A 25123-nucleotide genomic window follows, 5' to 3' on the forward strand; every position below is an offset into this window, starting at 1 on the left:
TTAAATACAATCAAGCAATCCAAGAGGCTCCGTATCCAGCTACCAATCCCTGGCCATAATTTTTTTTTAATCATGTTAAAAGCTTAAATAATTTATTCACCAATAACAACAAAGACACCCAAGCAAATAAAAAAAGTGCCTACTCCAGTTTAATTAAAATCTATTATGTCCATAAAAATGTATATACATCTACCCTACAAAATGAAAATAAAATATTTTGCTTAGTTCAGTAACAATTTTAGTAATCAGACTAGATTGTAAAATCTATTAATTACTAGAATCCATGAAAAGAAACATAATTTCACCATATACATCTTTTTCACTATAGCAATTACATATTACTGCAGAGGTTTTACTGCTACAATAAACGCCTCTTTTGAAGTCAAGTGCTCTTGCAACTTAATATTAATTTCATTTTACTTGCATTCATTCTTCTTACATAATAAGCAGGTCAAGTTAAACAAAATACTACAACAGTAAATTGTATAAGTATCTTCTGAGCTGAATACTGATTTTTTTTCTATGTTAAGCACTTAATAAAGCTGAAAAAACAAACAAACAAATGAAAGGGAAAAAAACCAACTAGGAAAAAAAAGTCAAACAAAACAAAAACAAACCAAAATTACAACGCATGCCCAATAAATACAGAAATATCCTACAAATACTAATCATTTCTGTATCTCCATTGCTTTTGGTATGTGTTTAATTTGCAATACACAACGTCTCTCAATATTTATGCAGGAAGCAGAAAAACTGACTGATATTTAAAATATAGCGACTGCCATTTGCTTTTGCCTTTTTCACATTATTTCTGTCCTTTGTATTTGTACCCAAATCTTTAAATTTTTTTCACTATGTTGACCTAAGGCAAAAAAAAACCAACGTTTCTCCTAGATAAAGGCAGTACCTATCACAAGCAGTAACATAAAGCCTTGTTAGTGGTATGATATCTAATTTCATATAAAAGTTCACAGTTTTTTGTTTTGTTTTATGTTTCTCAACTACTGTTTTTAACTCACCACACACAACCTAACCAGGTACTTTTGTTTTTCAAACAAATGTAAACACAAAAATAATAATAAAATCCATATAGAAGTGCATAAAAGTAATGTAGTTAATTAGATGCAGTATCATTTGTTTTCAAAGATTACTGACTATTAAGATAGTCAGTAGTCGTCCGGAAGTTTCCTGTTTTGTATTCCTAACTACACCACCCCTGAAGATGCTGACCTTGAAGGAGGCACTGGTTCAAACCAGCATTATCACTGCAGAAAGTGCTCTTGCCTAGGAAAAGGTGAAAAAGGAACAGCTGGCTTTCTTCAGGGTTTCACTTAGAATCTCCAGAAGCAGTTAGTTTCAATTAATTCAATACACACTCAGTATATCTGGCATAGATGTACGCATGTCCATCCTACGCTCTTCCATTTTAAAATATTATAAAATATCCCACAACATCCCAAAATTCTACCCAATGCTTTTCTTCCTCTTCATGAATATTTAATGAACTACACATTAGAAATCTTTTGAAGTACTTCAGTAACAATACACATAAATGCACTGCAAAAGTCAAATACTATATACTTGAATAAGCTTTACTATAAACCAGTTGCCAACATTCTGAAGACACTTAAGAACTACTTAAACAGTGATCCTGACAGCCGAAGCAAAAAGAAAATAGGTTATGCAGTACCAGCACAGCATTCAGAAATTATCTGCTTTGTGTTGGTAATGCACGGTATCGAGGGTTTGAAGTCCTATACAGAGTCAATATCGCCACCTAGGGGTGAATACGAAGTATCGTATTTATTGCCAAATTACTTACCTTTTCGGTGTCAGATAGACAAAAACAAACACCTTCCGTTTTATTTGTAATGATTTTTTTAGAAGGAAGTCTTTTACACATCTTAAGCATAATAGGTTCACTCAAACATAATGGTTATAGTTAACACAAAATTATATTTTAATTACTAATAAAGTACTGATCTTTAAAAACAGCATTAAGAAATCATCTGTAAAATATTTATTATAACAATTATTATAAATTAATTATAGTAAGTTTTCATATATATGGAGCATGAAAACACTAATGTGGCCAATAAGGCAAAATTTTGTCACATGGAAAAGCAAGCTGCTTTCTACTCAGCATAGACAGTGTTCCTGGACAGAGCCAGAAAATAAACAAGCAACTGAAAGTGTGGCTAACACATTACAACTGCTTTAATGAAAGTATCTGGGAAGTCTCAAACAAGCCATTTATCTTTAAGCCATTTACTTTAAAAGACCCCGTTATTGGGCTGGGAGAAATGTCATCAGAATGCCAACTGTAGTAGCTTCAAGTATCATTTCCTATCTACCCCTAACCAAATTCAAAAATAAAAGACAGTGAGGGAAGAATGTACAGTAGTAGGAAAGCTGTCAACCTCTCATAACATCTAAATCCTCATCTGCATTTCCTTTATCCTTCAAAAGCTAGTTCACCTAGTAACAATCAAAAAACAGACACTGCGTGAAGTAGGAAGGTACAAATCTATAACTTCCACCTGCTAGGCATAGGCAACCACTGTTAGTATAATTTTAGCCATTAAGTCACTATGTTAAAAAAAAAAAAAAAAAATCACTGTGAAGAATCAACATAGTTACAAAGAGAAAGATTTTTCCCATCTCTAAAATATGGCTACCAAATTGAAGTCTTTTCAGAATGACAAAATTAAGAGTTTAAACACGGCTTGTATGAAATTGTTCTGGAGACACATCTTCTACTTAGGCTCTGTAGTCACTAACTTTGCATCTCCCACAAAGAAATCACAAAACCTTTCAGAGCTCATCCATCACATTATTTCTCAGGCTGAATATTGTATGTAAATATGGAGCAGTTCTCTGATTCTTCAACAGGAGCCAAGTACTTTTTCCTCGATAGTGAAAGGTAAAAAGAGTTTACCAGAAAGAAACAAAAAGCTAACAATAAAATTTACCAATTCATCTTGCACCATCTTCATTCACATCAATCATTCATACGAGGCAAATGTGAAACTTATACTTGCAGAATTTAATCCCAGTGAAGAATATAAAACATTAAATCCAACAAAACTCAAGAGGTTAGGAGGGTTCTTAGCACTGCCTATTCCTCCCTTTACGCTGATCTCCTGTGAGGTAGGTTGATTATATCAGACTGTTTTGAGAACAGGCAAGGAAAAATAACTGTATGGAAACTGCTGAATCACGGCCTGAATCTGTGATTGATCACCTGAGACAAGCAATGAGTCAGCCCTGAGAGCACAGGTGAAGGCAATTCACCTGTGGTACCGGAAGGGGCAGAGCCTGGCTCCACCTCTCCTAGACCCATTTAAGAGCTACCACAAGGGAAGGGTCTCTTTTGGATACTGCTTCTCTTGGAGTCTTCTCAGCAAGCCTAGGATAAGGGTAAGTTTTCTATCCATTCTTCTTTAGTGTGATAGCCTGTTTATAAACATCTTATTTATAACATCTGCATATTCATTGACTGCACAATAACTTAACTGACACACTTCAGAAGGCTCGTGAATTTTTGTTAGGTTCCTCATTCAGCCAGTAGGCGTCAGAAAGGTTTTGCATACAATTACTCTTCCTATGAAAGGATAGAGGGGAAAAAAAAAAAAGTTTTGAAGAAATACAAGGCATAAACAACAGCCTTATATTGTAAGCTTACTTAACTTCCTCTTCACAATTCTTTCAAACTGTTTATTATTTATAGCTTTCACTTATTATCATTATGTAGTCAGTATCTCAAAGGAAAAAAAGGATCTATTTTTTTCTGTGAAATTCTAGTATACTAAACAATCAGAACATAAATTCTTTCTGTGTTTCTGCTCAGCATTTTGGTAGTGGAGTTACTTAGCAACAGCTAAAGCAACAGAATGGTGTTCACCAATCCACCTTTCACTGCAAACTAACACTTACAAAGGCATTATTTAGCTGCTGTGTGCCTCTTGATAGATGTATTTTTGAAGTATAAAATCCATTAGCCTGAGACAAGCCTACATGAAAACGCAGCCATCATGTACCATCTACAATGTGCTCCAGTTTAAAATTAGTAAAAATTGTCCATAAGGTACACATGACTTTAAGCACCTCTGAAAAAAAGGGAGGAAGAAAGTATAAAACATAATACACAGACACAATATACAGAAGTAACAGAAGAATTAATTTAAAAAGATTTAAAAAGAAGAAAAAACATCCGACAATCTATGTACTTCATGCAAACAAACCAAGGCTGTGTGTCAAGGACACCTTCTTGCCATAGAATATTAGGATTTTTAAAAAAATTACTGTTTAGTTCAGGAATGAATATACCCACTCCTTCCAAAACCATCCTCTTCACATAAGAGTAGGAAACAAGATGTATCACAACAACTATTAACAGTGGTTTTATTTTAGAAGACAGTCAAAAACAAGAAAAAAAGAACACACAGAAATTAACAAAGCAAGTAGTGGATTAGCATTTACAACCAAACATTATTCTCTTTAAAGCTAACTATACGATATTAAGGAATTCTTTCTTTTTTAATTATGGAAAGTAGGAAAGTAATAAATCATCAATTTACAGAAACAAATACAATTTGTCTTTCTTCATCATATGAGATTGAGGTTCTTGAACAGGAAGATTTGAAAATACCCTGCCCCAATGAAGTGAAAAGATTGGCAGTTTTAGTGGTTTTGTCACCTGGTGGAATCATCTATGAATACTTTATTATAGAGATTCAATCTCCCGGAATTCATAATGCAGTCTATTTCATGTTTACAACTGGTAAAGAGACGAATTTGGACTTTACAAAGCTAAATTGAACTCTGCCAAAACATAGTGGGCAGCAGTTTAAATAAAATTTAAAATTAATACTTTCATTAAAAAAACTGTGCAAAACCTGAGTTCTGATAACTACTTGACAAGCCTTTAGAAGTGCTGAAATAATAACAGTAATACTTGATTCATTTGAGAATAGATGATAGATTTACAAGGACCTACTTTGACAGTACTGAAAGAGTTCCTTTTTCAACTGGAGTGAGGAAAGCAACTAGGAACACTACTGTTTTTTTTCCCTTTGAGCTGTTTTTGAGATCTGTTTTGGCTATTATCTGCTATCTCTCAAATACCTACAATTTGGTGAAAACAAAAGAAGTGCTACTTTTAAAAGAGAAACTCTTCTCAAATTTCATAACATCTTAAGCATTGTGTTTGACATTTGAGACAACACATCAAATGACTCAGATTACAAAGTACACTGTTTGCTTACAAGCAAAATTGTAAAAAGAAGAAAATTTATTCGTTCCACTTCACCAGTTTTCAAACTTAGGGTTACAACACTGAAAGTTAAGAGTTCAGATGTAAGCAAACTTTTCTACTTGCATTCTAAAAAAAAAAAAAAATTAAATATATAAGTGAACAAAGCCAATGCTTTAGTATACCACTTAATGGAAACTGGCCTTGAGCTTTAGAAATCGTCTCTTCAGAGCTCACTCACTGTGATTAGGACACAAGACACTTAACAACACTCCTCAACACTACTAACAATTCTACCAGCACAGGCACACTACTCTACTGCATCCTGATGAAAAAGTGACATATTTCAAGAAAAGATAATGTATGTTTTATTTGTAGTCAACAACACAACCTACTGAAATCTTTAAGTCTGTATAAACTTGCACTGCACTGCAGAAAAACATATTGATCTAAACAAAAGAAACACCTGATATGTACTAAATTTTCTCCCATGGAAATATCTACCCAATGCTTTTACTGGAATGTCCTGTCAAAAAGCTAGTTATTGTGTGTCTGAAACAGCATTAGTTTAACATGTACTCAGAGTCACCTTCTGAGCTATGTCTGTAGAATCTACATTTTCTTATCTAAAAGAAGATTGTAGATATTCTTTGGCAGTGAAATGCTTAAACAGACCAAGGTATTAAACTAACAAAAAGCAAGGGAAAGCTCTGACAATGACAATGCCATGAGGAAAAAAAACTTGACATATACTTACTAATTTGTTTTCTTGCATGTATATTCTTTGCAACTTCAGGCAGCCTTTAGCTATAATAATCATTCCTTCATCAGAGATCTTGTAACACTGACCGAAATGAATGTCTTTCAATTCTTTGCATTTTGAACCCAGCTGTAATTAATGAAATCAGAGCAAGTATTTAAAAATAAAGGAAAAACAATGTTTGACTGAACTAGAAAGTGACGGTAGTTAAGATTTCTTTTAATCCTGCATCCCCTTAAAATCATTGCTATTTGCAGTCTGTACTATTACTATGTGAAAACAAGAAAGAGTATAAATACACACATGACACAATGAGACTGCAATCAACAAAAAAATGAGTAGCATTTAAGACCTAAATTGTAGGACACATTAAAGCAACTAAAAATGCCCACTCACTAGACAATTGAAGGATATTTAATTAAAGATAACTACTTCACAACTTACACTAAATAGTCTTTTTAACAGAAGAGACAAAACTCATGAAAACTTCCTCTTTGCCTAATGAAGATCTCAACTGCCTGTTTTTGCAATGTAAAGATACGGTAAAATCCCACCAGCCTGAGGTAAGCTGTAGCACAACAAACTGGATAGTATGGTTCTTAAATATATGACCTTATACAGATCTTTAAAGTAAAAGAGGTCATCTGATTTTAATTATATCCTCACAAACATTCTTCCATATTCATTTTTGTAGTTGACAAAGTCAAAAGACTAAGATTTAAAAAAAAAAAAAGTAGAACAGATATTACCTGCTTTAAACCTTCATCAGTGAGTCTGTCTTGATTGCCTACATGTACTTTCTGAAGAAGAGGACACTGAGAGGCAACTGCCATGATAGAGATGTCAGAAAGCTGTTTACATCTGTAAGCAGTATACCTTAGCAGTCCAGGACATTTACATGCCAATATGCAAACTCCTGTATCGGTTACATTGCGGCAGTCAGAAATATTGATTTCAGTAATATTCTGGCTTCTTGATGCTATCTTTTCCAACAATTCATCAGTGACCTGCAAACAAAAATCAAACATTTAAATTTAACTCCTTTTGTAAGTATCTCCTATTTCATTAAAATAAAATCTACTGCATTTACATAAGCTATTACAATAATAAAAGGATTTGTTTCTTGAAAATAAAGAACATATTGCTGTGACCAGTTTTACTGTTAATTTTAAAGAATTCTGCTCCAATGTTTGGAGAAAATAAGATTAGCAGCTCATTTCACATTCCAGAGAAAGTGAATTTCTTCCTTTAAAAGCAAAGGATTTGCTTGCTCTTCTCTAGCTAAGATAGTATTTACAGGTGAGTATATGGTTTATATGTCTCTGAAACACAACAAGTTTTCACTTCGGCTTTGGTAATCATCCAAACCAACAAATAAAAAGTGATGCAAGTAACAGTGAGCATCTCAACAACATAAAACAGTAACCCAAGGTACCAATGAACAAAAGAGAAGAAAAGCAAAGGATGCAACAGTAAGAAAAGTAATTCAAGAACGGAAGTTTCCTCCTATTATTTGCTCAGTTTTAAAGTGAATATTTGTATATTTAAATGTTAACAGAGGAAAGACCATTAAATCAAAGAATCATGCATTATATTCCCAGAGCTCTGAATAACAAAAGCATCTGCTTTGTACCTGCACACATTGTTAAATAACATGCCAACCATATTAAAAGATGAGAGTACTACAAACAAGGCAAGAAAAGTAGCACAGACTTCATTCTGAAGCACATAAGTCAATACAAGACAAAAAAAAAATCACAGAAAGTAAGATTAAATGCATTAAATCACCTTGCTTTAAAAAAAAAAAAAAGTTGAATTTAAAAAAATCTAACAAAAACATACAAGAATGCTTATTCATTTAGTGCAAATGAGAGGACAGGGCAATAGAAAAGAACACAATTCTGTTCTGTTTTTCTCTCTTTTATCGCTAAGAAACAAACTCTTTGCTGCACTCAAACTGTTTGCTGTTACTAGTAAGTCCAATATTGTAGAAGTCTAAGTCCAAAATTATAGAAGATAAATTTCAAAAACAAAAACAGAAAAAGAAATACCTTGTTCTTTTGCCTCATCTCACAAAAATAGCCACCAAACCCTTCCCATATAATGAGAGGGATAACAATTTCTGTTTACATTGGTTTAGGAATACAATGAAGAATTGACAGTACAGGTTTCCCAGGGCAACGCCATACATGATAAAGTTCAGTGAGATCCTAACACGTATAACAGGTATAAATACTTAGCAAATAGAAATAAAATTACTTCTTTAGACAATGAAGAGGGAAGTGATTTGATACACAGTATCTCTGGTCTGTATGAGCTTGGGAGTCAATGGACAAAAAAACAGACAATCTAATTTTCTGTAGTGGTTTAGAAATACATTAGTTAACTAATAACTCTAGAAACAAGATCACATAGGAAACACATGGTTTCCTATAAACAGATGATCTGAAAGTAATATCCCACATATAATCTTTGTGTTCAGAATAGATGAACATCTTGACATGGGATCCTCCCATGGTCCTTCCTCTGTTTCTGCTAGCTACACAGAATTCTCAAGATACTGTTCTACAGATGTGTAGATAAAGTGTAATGTGTAATAAAGTAACAAGAAGCCTAGGAAAGGGTGTACAAATAAAAAACAGGCATCCTTAAACAGCTTTTCCAAAGAAAAGTCTAGGCTCTGTAAGAACCCCAGAATTGTCATCTCTAGGATACTCTGAAGACCTCAAAAAACCAGGATCTGTTGTTTTATTGGTAGGAAGAGAGTCATAGAGAAATGAAGGAACACTTGCATAGGCAAACATACCAATTGAAAAATCACTGTTCAAACTGAAGCATCATTACATTTTTCAACTGAAAGATACGGTAGTTCTTAGGGATGAAAGTACCATTGCTTCACGTAGGACAGAGATAGGTAACCACAACCATTTCAAACAACACTCATCTCATGCTGTTTAGTAACTGATATTTACCAAAGGAAGTTAAGAAGACAGGTTAAGGAAGTTAATCTACGCGTTCAAACTTTTTCAGCCTCTAGTATGAAAATCACTGAAAATGCAGATATCAACCTGTAATGGATTTCTTTTTTTTTTTTTTTACCTTTGATCAGAAGTACAAGTTCTAAAAGCAAAACTTTTTTTCCACAATGATGCCTCCATACCTGTTGGCGACTACTCAGATCCAGCTGTTTCCAAAACTGAAAATCTAAACACAGGTCACGCCAGTATTTACAAACTAATGATGCTGAAAGGCAGCGCTCATTCAGGGATAAATTGGAAAATATCTGTAAAGAAAGGGAAAACATTATTTGCCAAAAGTAATCATATTTGAGACATCATTATTTTATTATTAACATATCTCATAAAAGAAAGGAAGGTAATAGCATGCAATGCATGACACTTCTGCAAGTTGCCCCCAACTTGATTAGTCACAAAAATCTTCACACACAATAGCTGACAATATTAATAAGTCATATTAGTAAAACCAACAACAAAATACATCATAAGTACTTATTTCTTAGACCAAATTACAAATGTGCTTTTCAAATGGCATACTTAAAAAGAATTACAAATACAAATGTTAGATTGATTATAGTCTGTACACATTATTTACTAGCTGCAGGAAATGTTTTTTTAATCTATATTCTGATTCAGGTAGGAAGACCCTTTCTTTTCAGTTCAGTGAAGAAAAAAACTCATGGCACTGAAACAGCAGTCCTGAGAGAAAGAGATACAAGTAAACCATAATTTTACAGCAGGCTCAAAGGGTGGCCTTCTATTTATTATATTCAGGCCTTCCTCAGAATTACTACTGTTTAAAAAAAAAAAAAAAAAAAAAGTCTATCAAGTCTTAAATGTGGATTAGAGTTCATTTGTGGTTACAGAGTGTATTCACAAGTGACCCTACAATGAAAACAGGCAATCATAACATCAGGATACATACAAAGGAATGCAGTGTGCAAAACATAAAACAGTACTCCTCAACTGATGAGGACATCAGTTACTAAGCTGAAGCCTTAGAAGAAGTCTTCAAGAAAATCTGAAAATTTTAAAGTGCCTGTAGGAAAGCACTGAGTTCTAGAGAACATGGAAACATTCAAAGAAAAATTTCAGACAAAAAAAGGAATATCAAAAGGGGCAACAAGCAAGAGAATGGTTCCATCATCTCTGTGGTAGACTGGACAATTTGTCTCAAAAATTGTTAAGATTTCTAAAGTAAGAAAGAAAAGTATTGAAATATAGCTTATTTCCATGATTGGACGCTAAAACAGATTAGACAATCAGCTGTCAGCAATAACAGCAAATAATTGCCTCTCTGTTCAAGAAGACGGCTTAGTGAATCTAAGACAGTTGATCTTTCCTTCACAGTGTCTGGTATAAATGCTACATTTTGCCTTTAAGAGAAAAGCAACGTTGATAACACACCAGTGAGGTTTTTTTTTCAGTTGCAGTTGACCAGTGCTGGACAGAACCAGGACAGCTGACCTAAACTAGACAGAGGAATACTCCATACCATATGACAGCATACAAAAGAAACTTGAAAACTGAAGGGAGCTGGCCAGGGGGCAGGCACTGCTTGGGGACAAGCTGTGCATCAGTCAGCAGCTAACATCACTTGCTTTGTGTGTATATACATACATACATATATATATATTTGTAATAATTATAATTTGGGCCCCTCACTACAAGAAGGATATCAAGGCTCTGGAGCATGTCCAGAAAAGGGCAACGTAACTGATGAAGGGACAGGAGTACGTGTACTGGGAGGAGTGGCTGAGGGAGCTGGGTTTGTTTACTCTGGAGAAGGCTCAAGGGGGGGACGTTGTAGCTCTCTACAATTTGAATGGAGGATGTAGGAAGATGGGGATCAGATTCCAGTTGTATTAGGAGAGGTTCAAGTTGGATATTAGGAAAAATTTCTTCTCCAGAAGAGTGGTTAGGTGCTGCAACAGGCTGCCCAGGAAGGTGCTTGAGCCACCATCCCTAGAGGCATTCAAGAAATGCTTACATTCTGTATTAAGAAACATGGTTTAGTGGGGAAATACTGAAGGCAGATGGATGGTTGGACAACATGGTCTTTGAGGTCTCTTTCAATCTTGGTGATTCTATGATTCTGCAATTTGATAACTATAATCCTTTATTCCTCTTTCTTTTTTCGTCTTAGTAAATAGTTTTCATCTCAGCTCACAAGTGTTTTTTGTGTGGGTTTTTTTTTTTTAATTTAATTTTTTTTTATTATTTTATTTTCTCCATTCTTCCACTGCAGGGGAAAACAGAAAACAACAGGGTGCTGAGCTGCTACTGGGTTAAATCACAACACGTAGCTTGACAGTTTTCAATATGTACATGGATGAAAGGCCTCCTGGGGATGGGGAGATGGTTGACTGCTCCTGGAAAACCTAACAACAATAACAAAGAAAAGTCAAATAACTACCTTCTGTAAATGGCTGCAATATTCCATCTCCCCTCTTGCTTCAACTTCTGAAAAAGTCACTGTTCATTATCTGCTGCAGACATCCTGAATGAGTCTGTGTGAACTCTGTTTTCCTGAAAGCCTATGCTTCTCTAAGAAGGTATGTTTTCCATTAAGGCATCAGTGGACCATGGGAGACAGAAATATGGATGAAAAAATCAACACCTGTTTCCTCCCTGCAGTTCTTTATATTAGTGAGTCCACGCACAGAGCAAGATGGCTATAAACAGCATCCAAGAAATCTCCAGTCAAACAGTGAAAAAGCACACAACAAAGTGGTGATTTCACATCTGACACTCCTACTGCAAGAGTGTAGTTTAAGACTTTAAAAAAAGAAATCACTGTCTGAAGATTCTCTGAAACTCTAAGGTAATAAAGCAGTAGGGAATTTGAATCCCTACTGTCAGTAGAAAACAGAAAACCAAATCTTTTAACAGTCACAAAAATTGCAAAAGACAGCAAGGCAACGTGATCCCTGTTATGTTCAGACATGCATCTGAATGACTCCAGCTAATACTAAGAAAGGATGACAACTCTGGCACTATAAGTTACTTTAAACTGGTCAGTCATTACTACAGTGGGAAATAAACACACTCAGTTGTGGAAATATCTTATTTACTTTGAGAAAGAAAAGCATGCAGTTCTTAAAACAAGAACATAGCAAACACTGAACAGGAAAGATGCTGCTAATCCAACCACTACTGTAAATATGAAAGCACTTAAGATATTTTTGTTCCTATTTTTGCCATCCTATCAAAAGCCCCCACCAATCACAGACCTACAGCTAACTCCAGCACATGAAAGACCTGAAAGCATTTGAAATCATGGCTGATTCCACAGTGTAAAAGAGCTAAGTGTTCTGCAGATGTCACAGATTGGCTCATTAGAGAAGCAGTAATCAAAATCAGCCACTAGGGGGAACGCAGGTGCTGTCAAAGTCGTTGTTCACTAAGTTCAAGTGTGCGCAGGACCAGGCACACAAGCTAGGCAGACAAGATCTTGCTGGTTTCATGTTTTTTGCACGTATTTTCTCTGACCTCTTTCCCATGACAGAAAAATTCCGGATGCTGCGAGTCCAATACTTACCACATTTGACTTCTGCAAAGTGTACAGAAGCACATCCTTCTGCATGTCCAACACATTTTTCCCCTCAGAAAATTATTCCCTCCCTAATCCCACTTCCTAAGCCTAAAAGTGAAGTATCTCTCAGCACATGCTAAAGAAAACGTATATTTAACAAAACATGTTCTAAATTTCAGGTTCCTTTTTCCATGGCTAAAAGGCAGGCTTAGAAGGTGCACACTTCTACAAAACAAATAAAAAAAACAACTCACGTTCCACTCTCACATCCCACCCTCTTCCAGGTGCCAGTGCCTCCTACTTCAGCTATTTCAGTGACAGGTAGTACTGGCGGCCCTTTTGCCCTCACAGTGGGTACCAAAAGGCTTCCCGGGCCTCTAGGCCACATCCCAAGTAAGAGCCTGTTTATGTTCATCATTAATGGCCTTATCATATCTTCCAGAAATAGTTTTTTTTAATGTCAGTCTCTGGCTTCAGCATAACCGTTCACTTAGACTAATAAATGACTACAATGAAACGTCAAAAATGCAATACTCAGAACAGCAAAAGTCATCTATCAGATAAAGCTGTCTCTTAGCCAGACCACATTCTGCAGAGCTTTAGCAGCCCGATTTTATTTCAGTGACAGGTACAATCATACAAGGATTTTTCTTTTATGTATGATTTGTAAGCTAGTTGTTTTTACTTTGAAGCAACAAACCATAAATAGGCTGGAAGGGTTGAAGCTCACACAAGTGCAACCCCCTGCCACAGGCAGAGTTGCCACCCATCAGACCAGGCTGCCCAGGCCTCCATCCCACCTGGCCTTGAACAACTTCCAAGATCAGGGCAACCACAGCTTTTCCAGGCAATCTGTGCCAGTGCCTCACTACCTTCTGAATAAAATTTTTTTTCTAACATCTAACATCCCTACTTTTAGTTTAAAGCTATTCCCCCTTGTCCTATCACCATCACACTATACGAAACATCAGTCTCACTCCTGCTTCTAAGCTCCCCAGATGTACTGCAATGCTTCCCCAGAGGTCTCCCTAGAATTTTCTTCAAACTGAGCAATCCCTCAACTCCTTCAACTTCTATTCACAGGAGAGGTGCTCCAGCTCTCTTTGTGGCCCATCTCTGGAATCATTTCAACAGCTCTACATCCTTTTGGACCGGGGGAAGAACTCCATAAAGCAGACCTGCAGAGAAGAAATTGGTGGTTCTGATGGACAAGAAGCTGGATATGAACCAGAAGTGAGCGCTTCCAACTTGGAAGGCTGCAATATCCTGGGCTTCATTAAAAGAGTGTCCAGCAGGGAATGGGAGGTGATTGTCCCCCTCCACTCAGCTCTTGTGAGGCCCCATCTGGAGTACTGTGTCCAGGTCTGGGGCCCCCAGCACAAGAAAGATACAGAACTCTTGGAACAGGTCCAGAGGAGAGCCACTAAAGGTAAACGACTGTTTATGAGGATGGGTAGTGATAGGACAAGAGTAAATGGTTTTAAACTATGACAGAGAAGATTCAGGTTAGATATTAGGAGAAAGCTTTTCACACAGAGGGTGGTGACACACTGGAACTGGTTTCCCAGAGAGGCTGCGGATGCCCCATCTCTGGAGGCAATCAAGGCCAGGCTGGATGTGGCCCTGGTCTAGTGGTTGGCAACCTGGCCCATAGTAGGGGGGTTGAAACTAGATGATCTTTGAGATCCTTTTCAATTCAGGCCATTCTGTGATTCTTGTTCTAGTGAGCCTAACCTAGATGGGGTACAAGTGGGCCTCCTGAGTGAGGAGCAGAGGGAGACAATCAGCTCCCCTGCTCTGCTGGCCACACCTCTTTTGATGCCGAGCAGGGTACTGCTGGCCTTATGGACTGCAACTCTTCCAGTTCCACCGCACTACTGTAAATGTGCTCATACACATATGTTACAATCCATAATTCTAGATCAACTGGTTCAACTGATCTGAAGTTTTTCATTCTTTTTTCTTCTTCTTAATTGTTTTCCATTACAGTGTACAGGAAAGGGAAGAATAAATTAGGCTCTCTTTTACCATGAAAGGCTGGACCTGATAATCTTTTCCACTCTGGGCTGTTCTGACTTTATGACTCCAAACTGCTTAAGAATTGAAATTTTAAAGGGTCCAACCAGAAAAGCTAGAAATAAAAGATTTTATTTGTAATTGTCTCCTCTACTAATGAGTCTCTGTGAAATGGATTTCAGGCACAAAAATCTTTCCTGCTTTTTCTATATTAGCTATATCAGACTGTGCATCCAGAAAGGACTACTTTAAACTTTTGTACTAAGGATTATATTTCAGCAGGAACAGGAAAAGAACAAAAACAGAAAGAAAAAAAAAAAAAAAACAAAACACCACAAAAACAATAATACCCCTTCCTCTACTGTATTTTCTTAAAATCTTGAAGGTAAGACTTATATATAATACATCTGTATTAAACTGAATTAGTTTATCTGTAAATACAGTAACTTACGCCTTAACTAAAGTTTCCCAAGCACAAAAGCTCTCTTGACTGAAATCAATCAGATGACCATTAAATACACTACTAATCAAAATCAGCAAATACTAAATACTACTAGGTAAAATCAGCAGATAAATGAAAGTTACTAGTTTGTTGAGATCTTATCCTCAGCACCAAGTTTTCCAAATTCTTGACTTCACACCACACAAATTAAACTACACATGCAATTCAAGGATTTTCACTTTTCAAATGACTATTTACTTCTAAAACAAATGATTAATACAAAAATCAAGGAGTTAGCACTACAGAATGCATGGAACTAAGAAGCTTTTTGATTATGAACAGAAAAAACAAACATTCAGTTGAGTTTTCACTTTTTAAGAACGCTACATACTTCAAGAAGCACAGCTTAGTGATTATGGGCTGAGAAAACAATGTACAGACCACAGTCCCCAAGGCAAATTAGATACTAAAAGGTGAATTCATATATCCCCTAGTTCTGTCCATCATTCTCCTGTGATAGACCTTCATGAGGAGAGGGGTACTGCTGGACCTTATTCTCACTAATAGAGAAGGGCATGACAGGGAAGTAAAGGTCAGGGGCAGCTTGGGTTGTAGTGACCACGAGATGGTGGAGTTCAAGATCCTGAGTGGAAGAAGTAAAGCAAAAAGTAGGATTGCTATCCTGGACTTTAGGAGAGCCAACTTCGATCTCTTTCGGGGCCGACTTGGAGCTGTCTCATGGGCTAGGGTGTTGGAAGGCAAGGGGGCCTGTGAGAGCTGGTCAGCATTTAAGCAGTTCTTCTTCCAAGCCCAGGATCGGTGCATCCCTGTGAGGAAGAAATCAGGAAAGGGTGGCAGGAGACCTGTGTGGATGAGCAAGGAGCTCGTGCACAAACTCAAAGGAAAGAAGAAGGCCCGTGAAATGTGGAAAAAGGGTCTGACTACTTGGGAAGAATACAGGAATGTTGTCAGGGTCTGCAGGGATGCGACAAGGAAGGCTAAAGCCCGCCTGGAATTAAATCTGGCAAAGGGGATAAAGGATAATAAAAAAGGTTTTTTCAAGTACATTAACAGTAAAAGGAAGACTAGGGAGAAGGTGGCTCCCCTGCTAAGTGACGGGGGTGTTCTGGTAACGGGAGATGCTGAGAAGGCGGAGATACTGAATGCCTTCTTTGCTTCTGTCTTCAGTGAAAAAGCTCCCCCTCGGGAATCTGAGACCCTGGAGATTAGTGAGAGGATCTGGGGAATGGAAGACCTCCCTTCTGTCAGGGAAGAGGTGGTCCGGGAGCGCCTAGGCAACACCAATGTTCAGAAATCCATGGGACCCGATGGGATTCATCCACGGGTGCTGAGGGAGCTGGCAGAGGTGATTGCTGAACCGCTTTCGGTCATCTTTGAGAAGTCTTGGAGGACGGGGGAGGTGCCTGAAGACTGGAAGATAGGCAACGTCACCCCGGTCTTCAAAAAAGGCAAGAAGGAAGACCCAGGCAATTATAGGCCAGTCAGCCTCACCTCTGTCCCTGGAAAGGTGATGGAACAGCTTGTACTGGATGTCATCTCCAGACAACTGGAAGAAGAGGAGGTTATCAGGAGTAGTCAGCACGGGTTCACAAGGTCGTGCTTGACCAACCTGGTAGCCTTCTATGATGTTGTCTCTGGCTGGGTGGATAGGGGGAGAGCAGTGGATGTAGTCTACCTTGATTTCAGCAAGGCATTTGATACTGTCCCCCATGACGTCCTTATAACAAAGCTGAGGAAGTGTGGGATAGATGAGTGGACAGTGAGGTGGGTTGAGAACTGGCTGACTGGCAGAGCACAGAGGGTCGTTGTTGGTGGTGCAGAGTCCGGTTGGAGGCCTGTAACCAGCGGTGTTCCTCAGGGGTCGGTGCTGGGTCCGGTCTTGTTCAACATCTTCATCAATGACCTTGATGAGGGGATAGTGGCCACCCTCAGCAAGTTTGCTGATGATACGAAGTTGGGAGGATTGGCTGACACACCTGAAGGCTGCGTTGCCATTCAGCAAGACCTAGATAGGCTGGAGAGCTGGGCAGAAAAAAACCGGATGAGGTTTAACAAAAGCAAGTGTAGAGTCTTGCATCTGGGGAGGAATAATTCCATGCACCAGTACAGGTTGGGGGATGACCTGCTGGAGGGGAGCTCTGCGGAGAGGGACCTGGGTGTCCTGGTGGACGACAGGTTGGCCATGAGCCAGCAGTGTGCCCTTGTGGCCAAAAAGGCCAATGGCATCCTGGGGTGCATTAAAAAGAGCGTGGCCAGCAGGTCAAAGGAGGTGATCCTCCCCCTCTACTCGGCCCTGGTAAGACCTCATCTGGAGTACTGCGTCCAGTTCTGGGCTCCCCAGTACAAAAAAGACAGGGATCTCTTCGAAAGAGTCCAGCAGAGGGCCACGAAGATGGTGAAGGGCCTGGAGCATCTCTCCTATGAAGAAAGGCTGAGTGAACTGGGTCTGTTCAGCCTTGAGAAAAGGAGACTGAGAGGGGACCTGATCCAGGTCTATAAATATCTAATGTGTGGGGGGCAGAATGGCGAGGCCGGACTCTTTTCAATGGTGAGTGGAGACAGGACAAGGGGAAACGGCCGGAAACTGCAGCATAGGAAGTTCCGCACAAATGTGCGCAAGAACTTCTTTACAGTGAGGTGACGGAGCACTGGAACAGGCTGCCCAGGGAGGTGGTGGAGTCTCCTTCTCTGGAGATGTTCAAGACCTGCCTGGATGCCGACCTGTGTGACCTGGTGTAGGGATCCCGCTTTGGCAGGGGGGTTGGACTCGATGATCTCTGGAGGTCCCTTCCAACCCCTACAATTCTGTGATTCTGTGATTCAAATCTAACCTTAATAGAAGAGTGAAGGCTTCTGCTTATATGATCCTTTTCCTAAAAAAATTTTGTAGCTAAGAAAAAAACTGGCATTTGAGCAATTGTTTCCATTATGTCATGACAAATAGAACTGTTCTGAAGCCTAAAAGTTCATGTTATTAGCAAGAACACAGTATTAGGCAGAAAACAGTAAAATGTAAACTGAAATATTTCATGCTGCTATTCATTACAGCACCTACTGAACTTGGAAAATTAATTCTTGGAAAACTGCCCATTTGTTTCATCAGCTGGGTGCAAGGCTTTACAACAACTAATTGAAGACCTATTAAACAGTACTTAGGAATTATATTTGATAATTAAAGGAACGTGCTTAGTATATCACATCTTACCATGAACAGTTAAACGCAGCAATTAATTACAGGCATACTGAAGTTAGGCTTCTAGTGCATTTATGTTTTTTCATTCTGTTTCAGCAAACTAATCAATCTTCTATCAACAGAAGATAAACAAAGGATAGGGGAGTGTTTGCCTAGTTTTTGAGAGATTTCGTCATTTTATCCACACATACTCTCACGCTAAATGAAACATGAGTGACTCATGACCACCTGAGTACATAGAGAGGATTTAAAAGCTCAAGGAAAACGTCTCTGAAAAAAAAGACCATTTTCTCTCTCTGTACACCCGTAAAGGAAATCAAGTCAGAAGGAATTAACACAAGCGTGACAGCCAGAAAAAGTGACTTTTTCACAACACAACCAGCATTCCCACGGCAAGCTACAATTAGCAGAGGCTGTTTATTTGCCTACTGCACCTGGTTACCTGCTATGCTGAATTTAGTGACTACATTCAGAGAAAGTCTTTTCAGGCACACCTGATCCTGAGGAAAAGTTTTGCAACATTAGGTTGGTGTCTGATGATCACCCTGCAGAGCACAAAGGGAACAGCAAAAGTATGCATCCGGGGGTTACAAAAGTGATGAACACTGCTCTTAACAGCTATTTGCTAACAGACTGGCTTAGTTGTAATGCAAACTTTTGTTTAAGTCCTCAGGAAGTTAACTGGAGACACTGATGCCATGCCTTTCATACTAAGAGAAAGAAGGGTTCTGACTAAGGAGAAGAATATCCTTACTTGACAGGGATGATAAAGTTATATCCCCATCCACCCACAGTGTCAGTGTCCTCAGTAAAAGATATCTGAGCGAGCTGTCAGTGAATCACTGCAACATTTTAAAATAGAGACAGTAAAACATACTAAAATCTGCTAAAGATCAAACACAGGCACCTCTGAACAACATGAAAAAAAAGAAAACGTTATAATTTAATAACTTTGCATTCAAACACTGCACAACTTGGATCACCATTCTCAAATAGCAGTCTCAGCAATGCAGAGAAATCCTAGAAACACCTGAACAAAATCCAGAAAAGGTTTTTGGACATGTTAGCCCAAGGTCAGCTAAGATAAACACGAGTGCCAAGGCAATCACCTTCAGGAGAAGTAGTAATTTCCTTCCATGATTTCTGTTCCTCCCATCACACAGTTAATTCTGTAATGTGGAAACCTACATGTTTATACGAAAACAACCTTTTCACACACCAGGGAAAGCAAAATATCTACTTATTTTTACAGTTCTGCAACCAATCTCAGAATATATCAGCAAATAGCCTCAAGCTACAAAAGGGGAAGTTCAGGTACAATTTCTTCACTGAAAGGGTTTTGAAGCCTTAGAATAAGCTGTCCAGAGAAGTGGCAGAGCCAACATCCCCAAGGTATTTATGTCATATACATGTGGTTCTCAGGGAGAAAATTTAGTGGCAGATTTGGCAGTGCTAGGTTAACAACTGGGCACCATGATCTTAAAGGCTTTTTCCAACCTAAATGATTCTACGTTCTTTCAGAATTTTACTACTGACAACATTTATACACAACTTTTACTTTCACCAGGATATTGGCAAACTTTTCTTCCAGGAATTTTCCTTTCTTTGCACCTCCATTAGTTCAACAAATTGCACAGCATCAGCACACCAAAGTTAAAAGATGTTTCATTTTCCTACTGTAGTCATACAGTGACAGCAAGCTTCATGAAAACAAAACAGCACTTTGTTTAACATTGCTAGAGAACAAGAATCAGTTAAGACTGAAAGAACATTTACCTCTGCACCAACCATAATTCTTCTCAAAGCTGAAAACAAGTTCTAGACAAAATAAACAAATGAAAACTAATACAGATTGTTATGTTTAGCAAGGAGGATTAGTACATCAGTTTAAGAACCAACATATTAGTTTAGCAAAAACAATCTGTAAGAGATAGCTCTAAAAACTTTCTGTTCCAGCTTTGGTGGGTGAATAGCCTTGTTTTCATAATAGAACACCTCTATGTTTTGTCTCAAAACATGCAAGGACATTTTCCTCAGATTTCACATGCACCATTTTTATAAAGTGGCTAACTACGGCCTATTAAGCAATAGCATCTTCCAAACTGGGGGAAAGTGGATGGAAGTGGGTCAAAGGCTTTGGTGATTAAGCTGATGTTGAAGAAAAGGGAAGAAACAGTTGGGCACTCGACCATCCTCGATACCACAGAGCATGCCCAAAGGGGCATTAGCACATAACTACGAGTCCTTGAAAGAGAATGAATGTATGCTGTGAATATCTATGCGTATGTACTTAACCCTTCAAATGCAGAACCTGAACTCTAAGAGGGTGTGCTTTCCTGTCAAGTTGCCCAGTGCTCATGTGAAGAATAAAGAAATGTCACTTTCTAACACCACATTGGAATTAAGAGTTTTCTTCACGGATTTCGGATGACAATGGCTTCTAAGAAGCAAACTAATACAGAAGGTGTCAAAAGGGTCAAATGCTCATTTGAAGAGCTCCTGTCTCTGTTTCAAGGCAACCTGAAATACACCTAAATCGCCCCTGATAAGGCCATCCCATTGGTTGTTCAAAAGGAATTAGAAATAAAAATTTCCAACTACTCACAAACCCTGAGACAGGAAATGAAGTTGTCCAAGACTGACTTGTTCTCTCAGTGTGTAAGAATCCCACTTTAATTTCCTCCACATCTAATTGAACATATTGTTTCTGGTAACAAGACAAAGAACTGGTACATAGTTAAGCTTCTCATCAGTTTTCTCACAACAGAAGAATGCACGTCTGTCTTCATTTTTAACAGAACTGTTCTTCAGCTTCAATAGTACCTCCAAGCTGTCATCACAAGCCACGTTTCTACACCCTCTGCATCCCTCTGATCCCATCCCAGTTCCTTCAAGAGTTTTCTAAGAAGGCTCCAAAAAAAAAATAATAATAAAAAAAATTTGCAAGCATCGGCAGATAAGAAAATTTCTCTTCAGTGTTCTACACACACAGCTCAGTTTCTGTTGGAACAGCCCCCCCAAAAAATAAATAAATAAAATCTGAAATATGTGAATAAGCATTCCCAAATTCACTTAGCCTGCAGACCTCTTTACATCAGTTACTTGTTTGTTATGCAGCTGTTAAAACAGAAAAGTTAGCAGGTATGGAAGGAAAATTAATTTCTGCTTTTCACAAAAAAATTGCAGTGACATGGGAACAGGCAAAGTACTTGCTACATGGCCCAGAGTTTTTAATACTGAGTGGCACATAGCACAAAGTTTTCCAAATTGCATTACATGCTTAAAAACACTGGTAAAGAAGTGCTGGCTGCTCTGCATTACCTACCAGCAAGAAGGAGCTCAACAGCTCTCCCAGAAGCCAGGCACTGGTCTGTGCCCAGAGCTGCCAACACCATCCCAAACACTTCACCAGGAGCAGCAAACCAGTAAATGACAAGAACACCAGCAGTGCTGTTTTGAGAAAACTTCAGCCCCAGAGCAGAGCAAGGATTCAGGGAGATGTAACAGAGGACCACAAATAGCCTAAGGTCCACCTGTCCTGCCCCAGGAGCTTGGCTTTGCATGGGAATGAAGGGAAATGATCTGCAGAGCCAGGAGTCATGAAACAGCGCAACTGGATATCCGGATATGCTTGCACAGCACTTGCCTGCAAACTGTATGTAAGCCACTGCAAGCTGTAATGAGGGGGCTGCCTCCCACTATGCTTTTGTAGTGGAGGAGTGGGGTCTCAGAGCCATAACTGTGGTATAATCCTGTAAATCTACCCTAAGGTCTTGTTTCCTCCTCAGTGGAGAATATTCTAAGTCCTTTTTGTGACAGATGCCTAAGGCTGGAATCACTTATTCTTCTTTCAAGGTTTGTTTCTCCACCAAACACTTCAAAAAGTTTATTAAATACTTGAGGGGATATTCACCTCACACTTTTCCCACAATAAAATAGAATCAGCGGAGAAGGGATTGTATTTGGGACACCGTATCTGTATTATAACCCAGCACATGGTGAGGCACCTCTAAAATCCAGCAAACAAGAACTCCTCAGAAATCCAAAGTTAAAAGTCACACAATGGAAAGGGATGACAGGGAAGCACTCCAAAGCAAAACAACAACAACAAAATCAGTCTCGCTAAAGATTGAGGAGCAAGATGAAAACCTATATGGAGATTGGTGGTGCTACTGGAGTTACAGGCAGGCTTTTCTATAAATATGGCAGGAGCTGAGCCACAGAGAGGCTGAAGACAGCCTTGGGGGCTTGGGGCTAGAGGGATGGGAATACACAAAAGAAACCCTCAGAATACAGGTATGACCATGGCACTGTGTGAACATAAAACAGGAAGGCACAGGGAAGCACATTTAAACTACCTGCAGGTGAGAGAAGCATGAGAAAGCCCCACTATTATAAGAACCAGTTTCTGACTGTGTTAAACTGCTATTTTTGAAAATGTGAAACTGGGAAAATGCTGAAGAGACTACAAAAGTCATACCACTGATGAGAAAAAGTCATTAAGGTGTACTTACGCCAGTCTCATTTCAAATCCTAACAGCCTAATACCAAGGATAACACGAGGAGTCAACATCCCTGGAAGTGCTGAAGAAAAGAGTAAAGGGGGCACTGAGTGACATGGCTTTGCAGGCACAGTGGTGATGGGTGAATGGTTGGACCAGGTGATCTTGGAGTTCTTTTCCAACTGTAATTCTATGATTCTATGATCTTAAATTAATAGTGGCAAAGAAATGGATTCTTCATTTTAGTAGAACTGTGAGGCAGAGTTTTGATTACAGAATCATAGAGAAGTTTAAGTCAAATATAATAGTTTGTGATTTTTTAAATATCTGCCACAGGGGAATTTGGGCAGTGAATTTGTTAAAAAAAAATTAAAAATAAAAAAAAAAAGAAAGAAAAAGTTGTGCACCACTACAACATAACTAAGACAGGCATGCAAACTTACAAAATAACAACATAAAAAAAGAACAAAAAACAAGCACAGACTTAACTCTACATGGAAGACCAATAGTAGATTGTCAGTGTTTGTGGACAAGAGTTCACTTTCAGCACCGGGGTTGCACAACCAGTGTTTATACAGATCTGGTCACAGACAGGAAGAGCCATCTGTCACACTGCCCTGTCACCACTCTCCAAGATCAGCCATCTGACCCCAAAGAAAACGACTGCAGTACTCCAAGTCCAACTGGTTCCAGTCTGTAGGCACACTTTCAACAAACTATGGAAAACACTGCAGATTCCAGCTCCAGCAAGGCTTCTCTTTCGGTCAGCTGAAGAACGTCAGTGTGCAGACTGATAGACTGAGCAGCCTGAAACTAGAAGTTACTCTAGAAACAGAACAGTAACCAAGGAACCAAAGCATAGCAGAAGGGAGAGGAAGCAAAGCAAGACCTGGCATATACAAAGCAACGGCCGTTAAAGAACACAGAAGTACTACAAGAATTCAGAATGACTGGGGAGATTGGTAAAACCAACTCAGAACACAGCCTGGAAGAAGCTGCGTGCCCCTCAGCAGAACCTGCTCTGACTCGCACAGAACGAGCCGAACTCAGCGACAGCCTGACTGTTCCCGAACAGCCTAGCCGGAGAGCACCACGCGTGCAAGGCGCATTACAAAGTCGTGCAACAGGATGGAATTGAAGCGCTTCATCGAAGCCCGGGCCAGGAACACGGGCAGGGGCACGACGAGCGCCGTCCGTGCCCGCTCGAGGAGCGGCCGCAGATGAGGAGGCTGAAGCGCGACTCACGGGGCAAGACGGGCGGCCGCAGCCCCACCGGGGCCTACCGGCCCCCGCGGTCCTAAAGGCAGCCCCGGTCCCGCGACCCACCTTGAGGAGGATGGAGGGCGGCAGCTGGTTGATGTCGGGCGGCGGCGGCGGTTCCCGGCAGCCGTCTCCGGGCTGCTCCAGCGGCTCCTCGCGGCCCGCCTCGCCGCTCCGTTCCTTCACTCCCTCCTTCTCCCTCTCGTCCTCGGCGGGACACCTCGGCGGCGCGGCCCCGCCGCTCCCCGCGCCGCCGGCGGCCGAGGGCAGGGCGCGGGGCTGCGGCTCCGCGGGGCACTGGCAGGCGGCGGCTTCGGGCTCCGCCGCGCCGGCGGCGCAGCGCGGCTGCTTGCAGGGAGGGCAGGCGGGCAGGCCGGCCCCCTTGCGCTTGCACACCATCTCGGAGACGGCCTCGCCGGGCGGCCCGGCCGGCCCCAGGAGGCCTCGCACCGGCGAGGGCAGCAGGCCTGAGAGGAGGAGGCGCCGGCAGCGGCCGCGCGGTTCCCAGGCGGCGGACGGCAGGCGGAGGAGGCGGCGCGCGGCGCGCTGCTCGGCGGCGGCGAGGGCCGCGTAGGGCGGCGGCAGCAGCGGGTCCCCGGCGGGCACGGGCGGCTCCGGGGCGGGCGAGCTGGCGCCGTGCACGACGAAGCAGAGCATGCAGGGCCCGCGCAGGAAGCAGCTCCGGCTGCGCGGCGGCACCTTCCTCCCGCGGCGGCGGCGGCGGCCGCCGCTATCCCGGCTCAGGCTGCTGGCCTCCTTGGAGAGCAGGTGGCCCATATAGGAGACCGCGGCGGCGGCGGAAGGGCCCGCGGGGCGTCACCTGCGGGCGGCGGCGGCCGCTGTCATGCTGCCGGCGGGGGCGGCAGGTGGCGGCGCCGGGACGGCGGGGCTGGTTCCGGGACGCGGAGCCGGGAGGGAGACGCTTCCGCTACCGCCGCCCTGACCTTCCCCGCGGGACGCGAGGAGGCGGCGCTGTGGAGGGGCCGCCGTCGCCCGGCGGTGCTGCCGCCAGCGGCCGGGCCGGGAGCCGCCGCCGAGAGACGGCCGGGAAGAGCCTGGAGGCCCAGCGGCCTCCCTCGGGTGGAGCCGGGGCCTCCCGGAGCGGCCTGCGCTCTGCCGGGCT

At 40.7% G+C, this 25123-nt stretch overlaps 1 protein-coding gene across 1 annotated transcript in view; it reads right to left on the reverse strand.

Moving 5' to 3' along the window:
* FBXL17 (F-box and leucine rich repeat protein 17) overlaps positions 1–24887 on the reverse strand; it is a 280966-nt gene extending 256079 nt beyond the window's left edge. The window contains exons 1-4 of the mRNA XM_048931384.1: positions 24067–24887; positions 9175–9297; positions 6764–7021; positions 6012–6143 (exon numbers count right to left, since the gene is read on the reverse strand). Coding sequence (XP_048787341.1) covers positions 6012–6143; positions 6764–7021; positions 9175–9297; positions 24067–24777 — 1224 coding nt within the window. The 5' untranslated portion in view covers positions 24778–24887. The remainder of the gene's footprint in view (positions 1–6011; positions 6144–6763; positions 7022–9174; positions 9298–24066) is intronic.
* Positions 24888–25123: the final 236 nt, after the last annotated feature.

This window comes from Lagopus muta, chromosome Z (assembly GCF_023343835.1).
Source record: "Lagopus muta isolate bLagMut1 chromosome Z, bLagMut1 primary, whole genome shotgun sequence".
Taxonomy (NCBI): Eukaryota; Metazoa; Chordata; class Aves; order Galliformes; family Phasianidae; genus Lagopus; species Lagopus muta.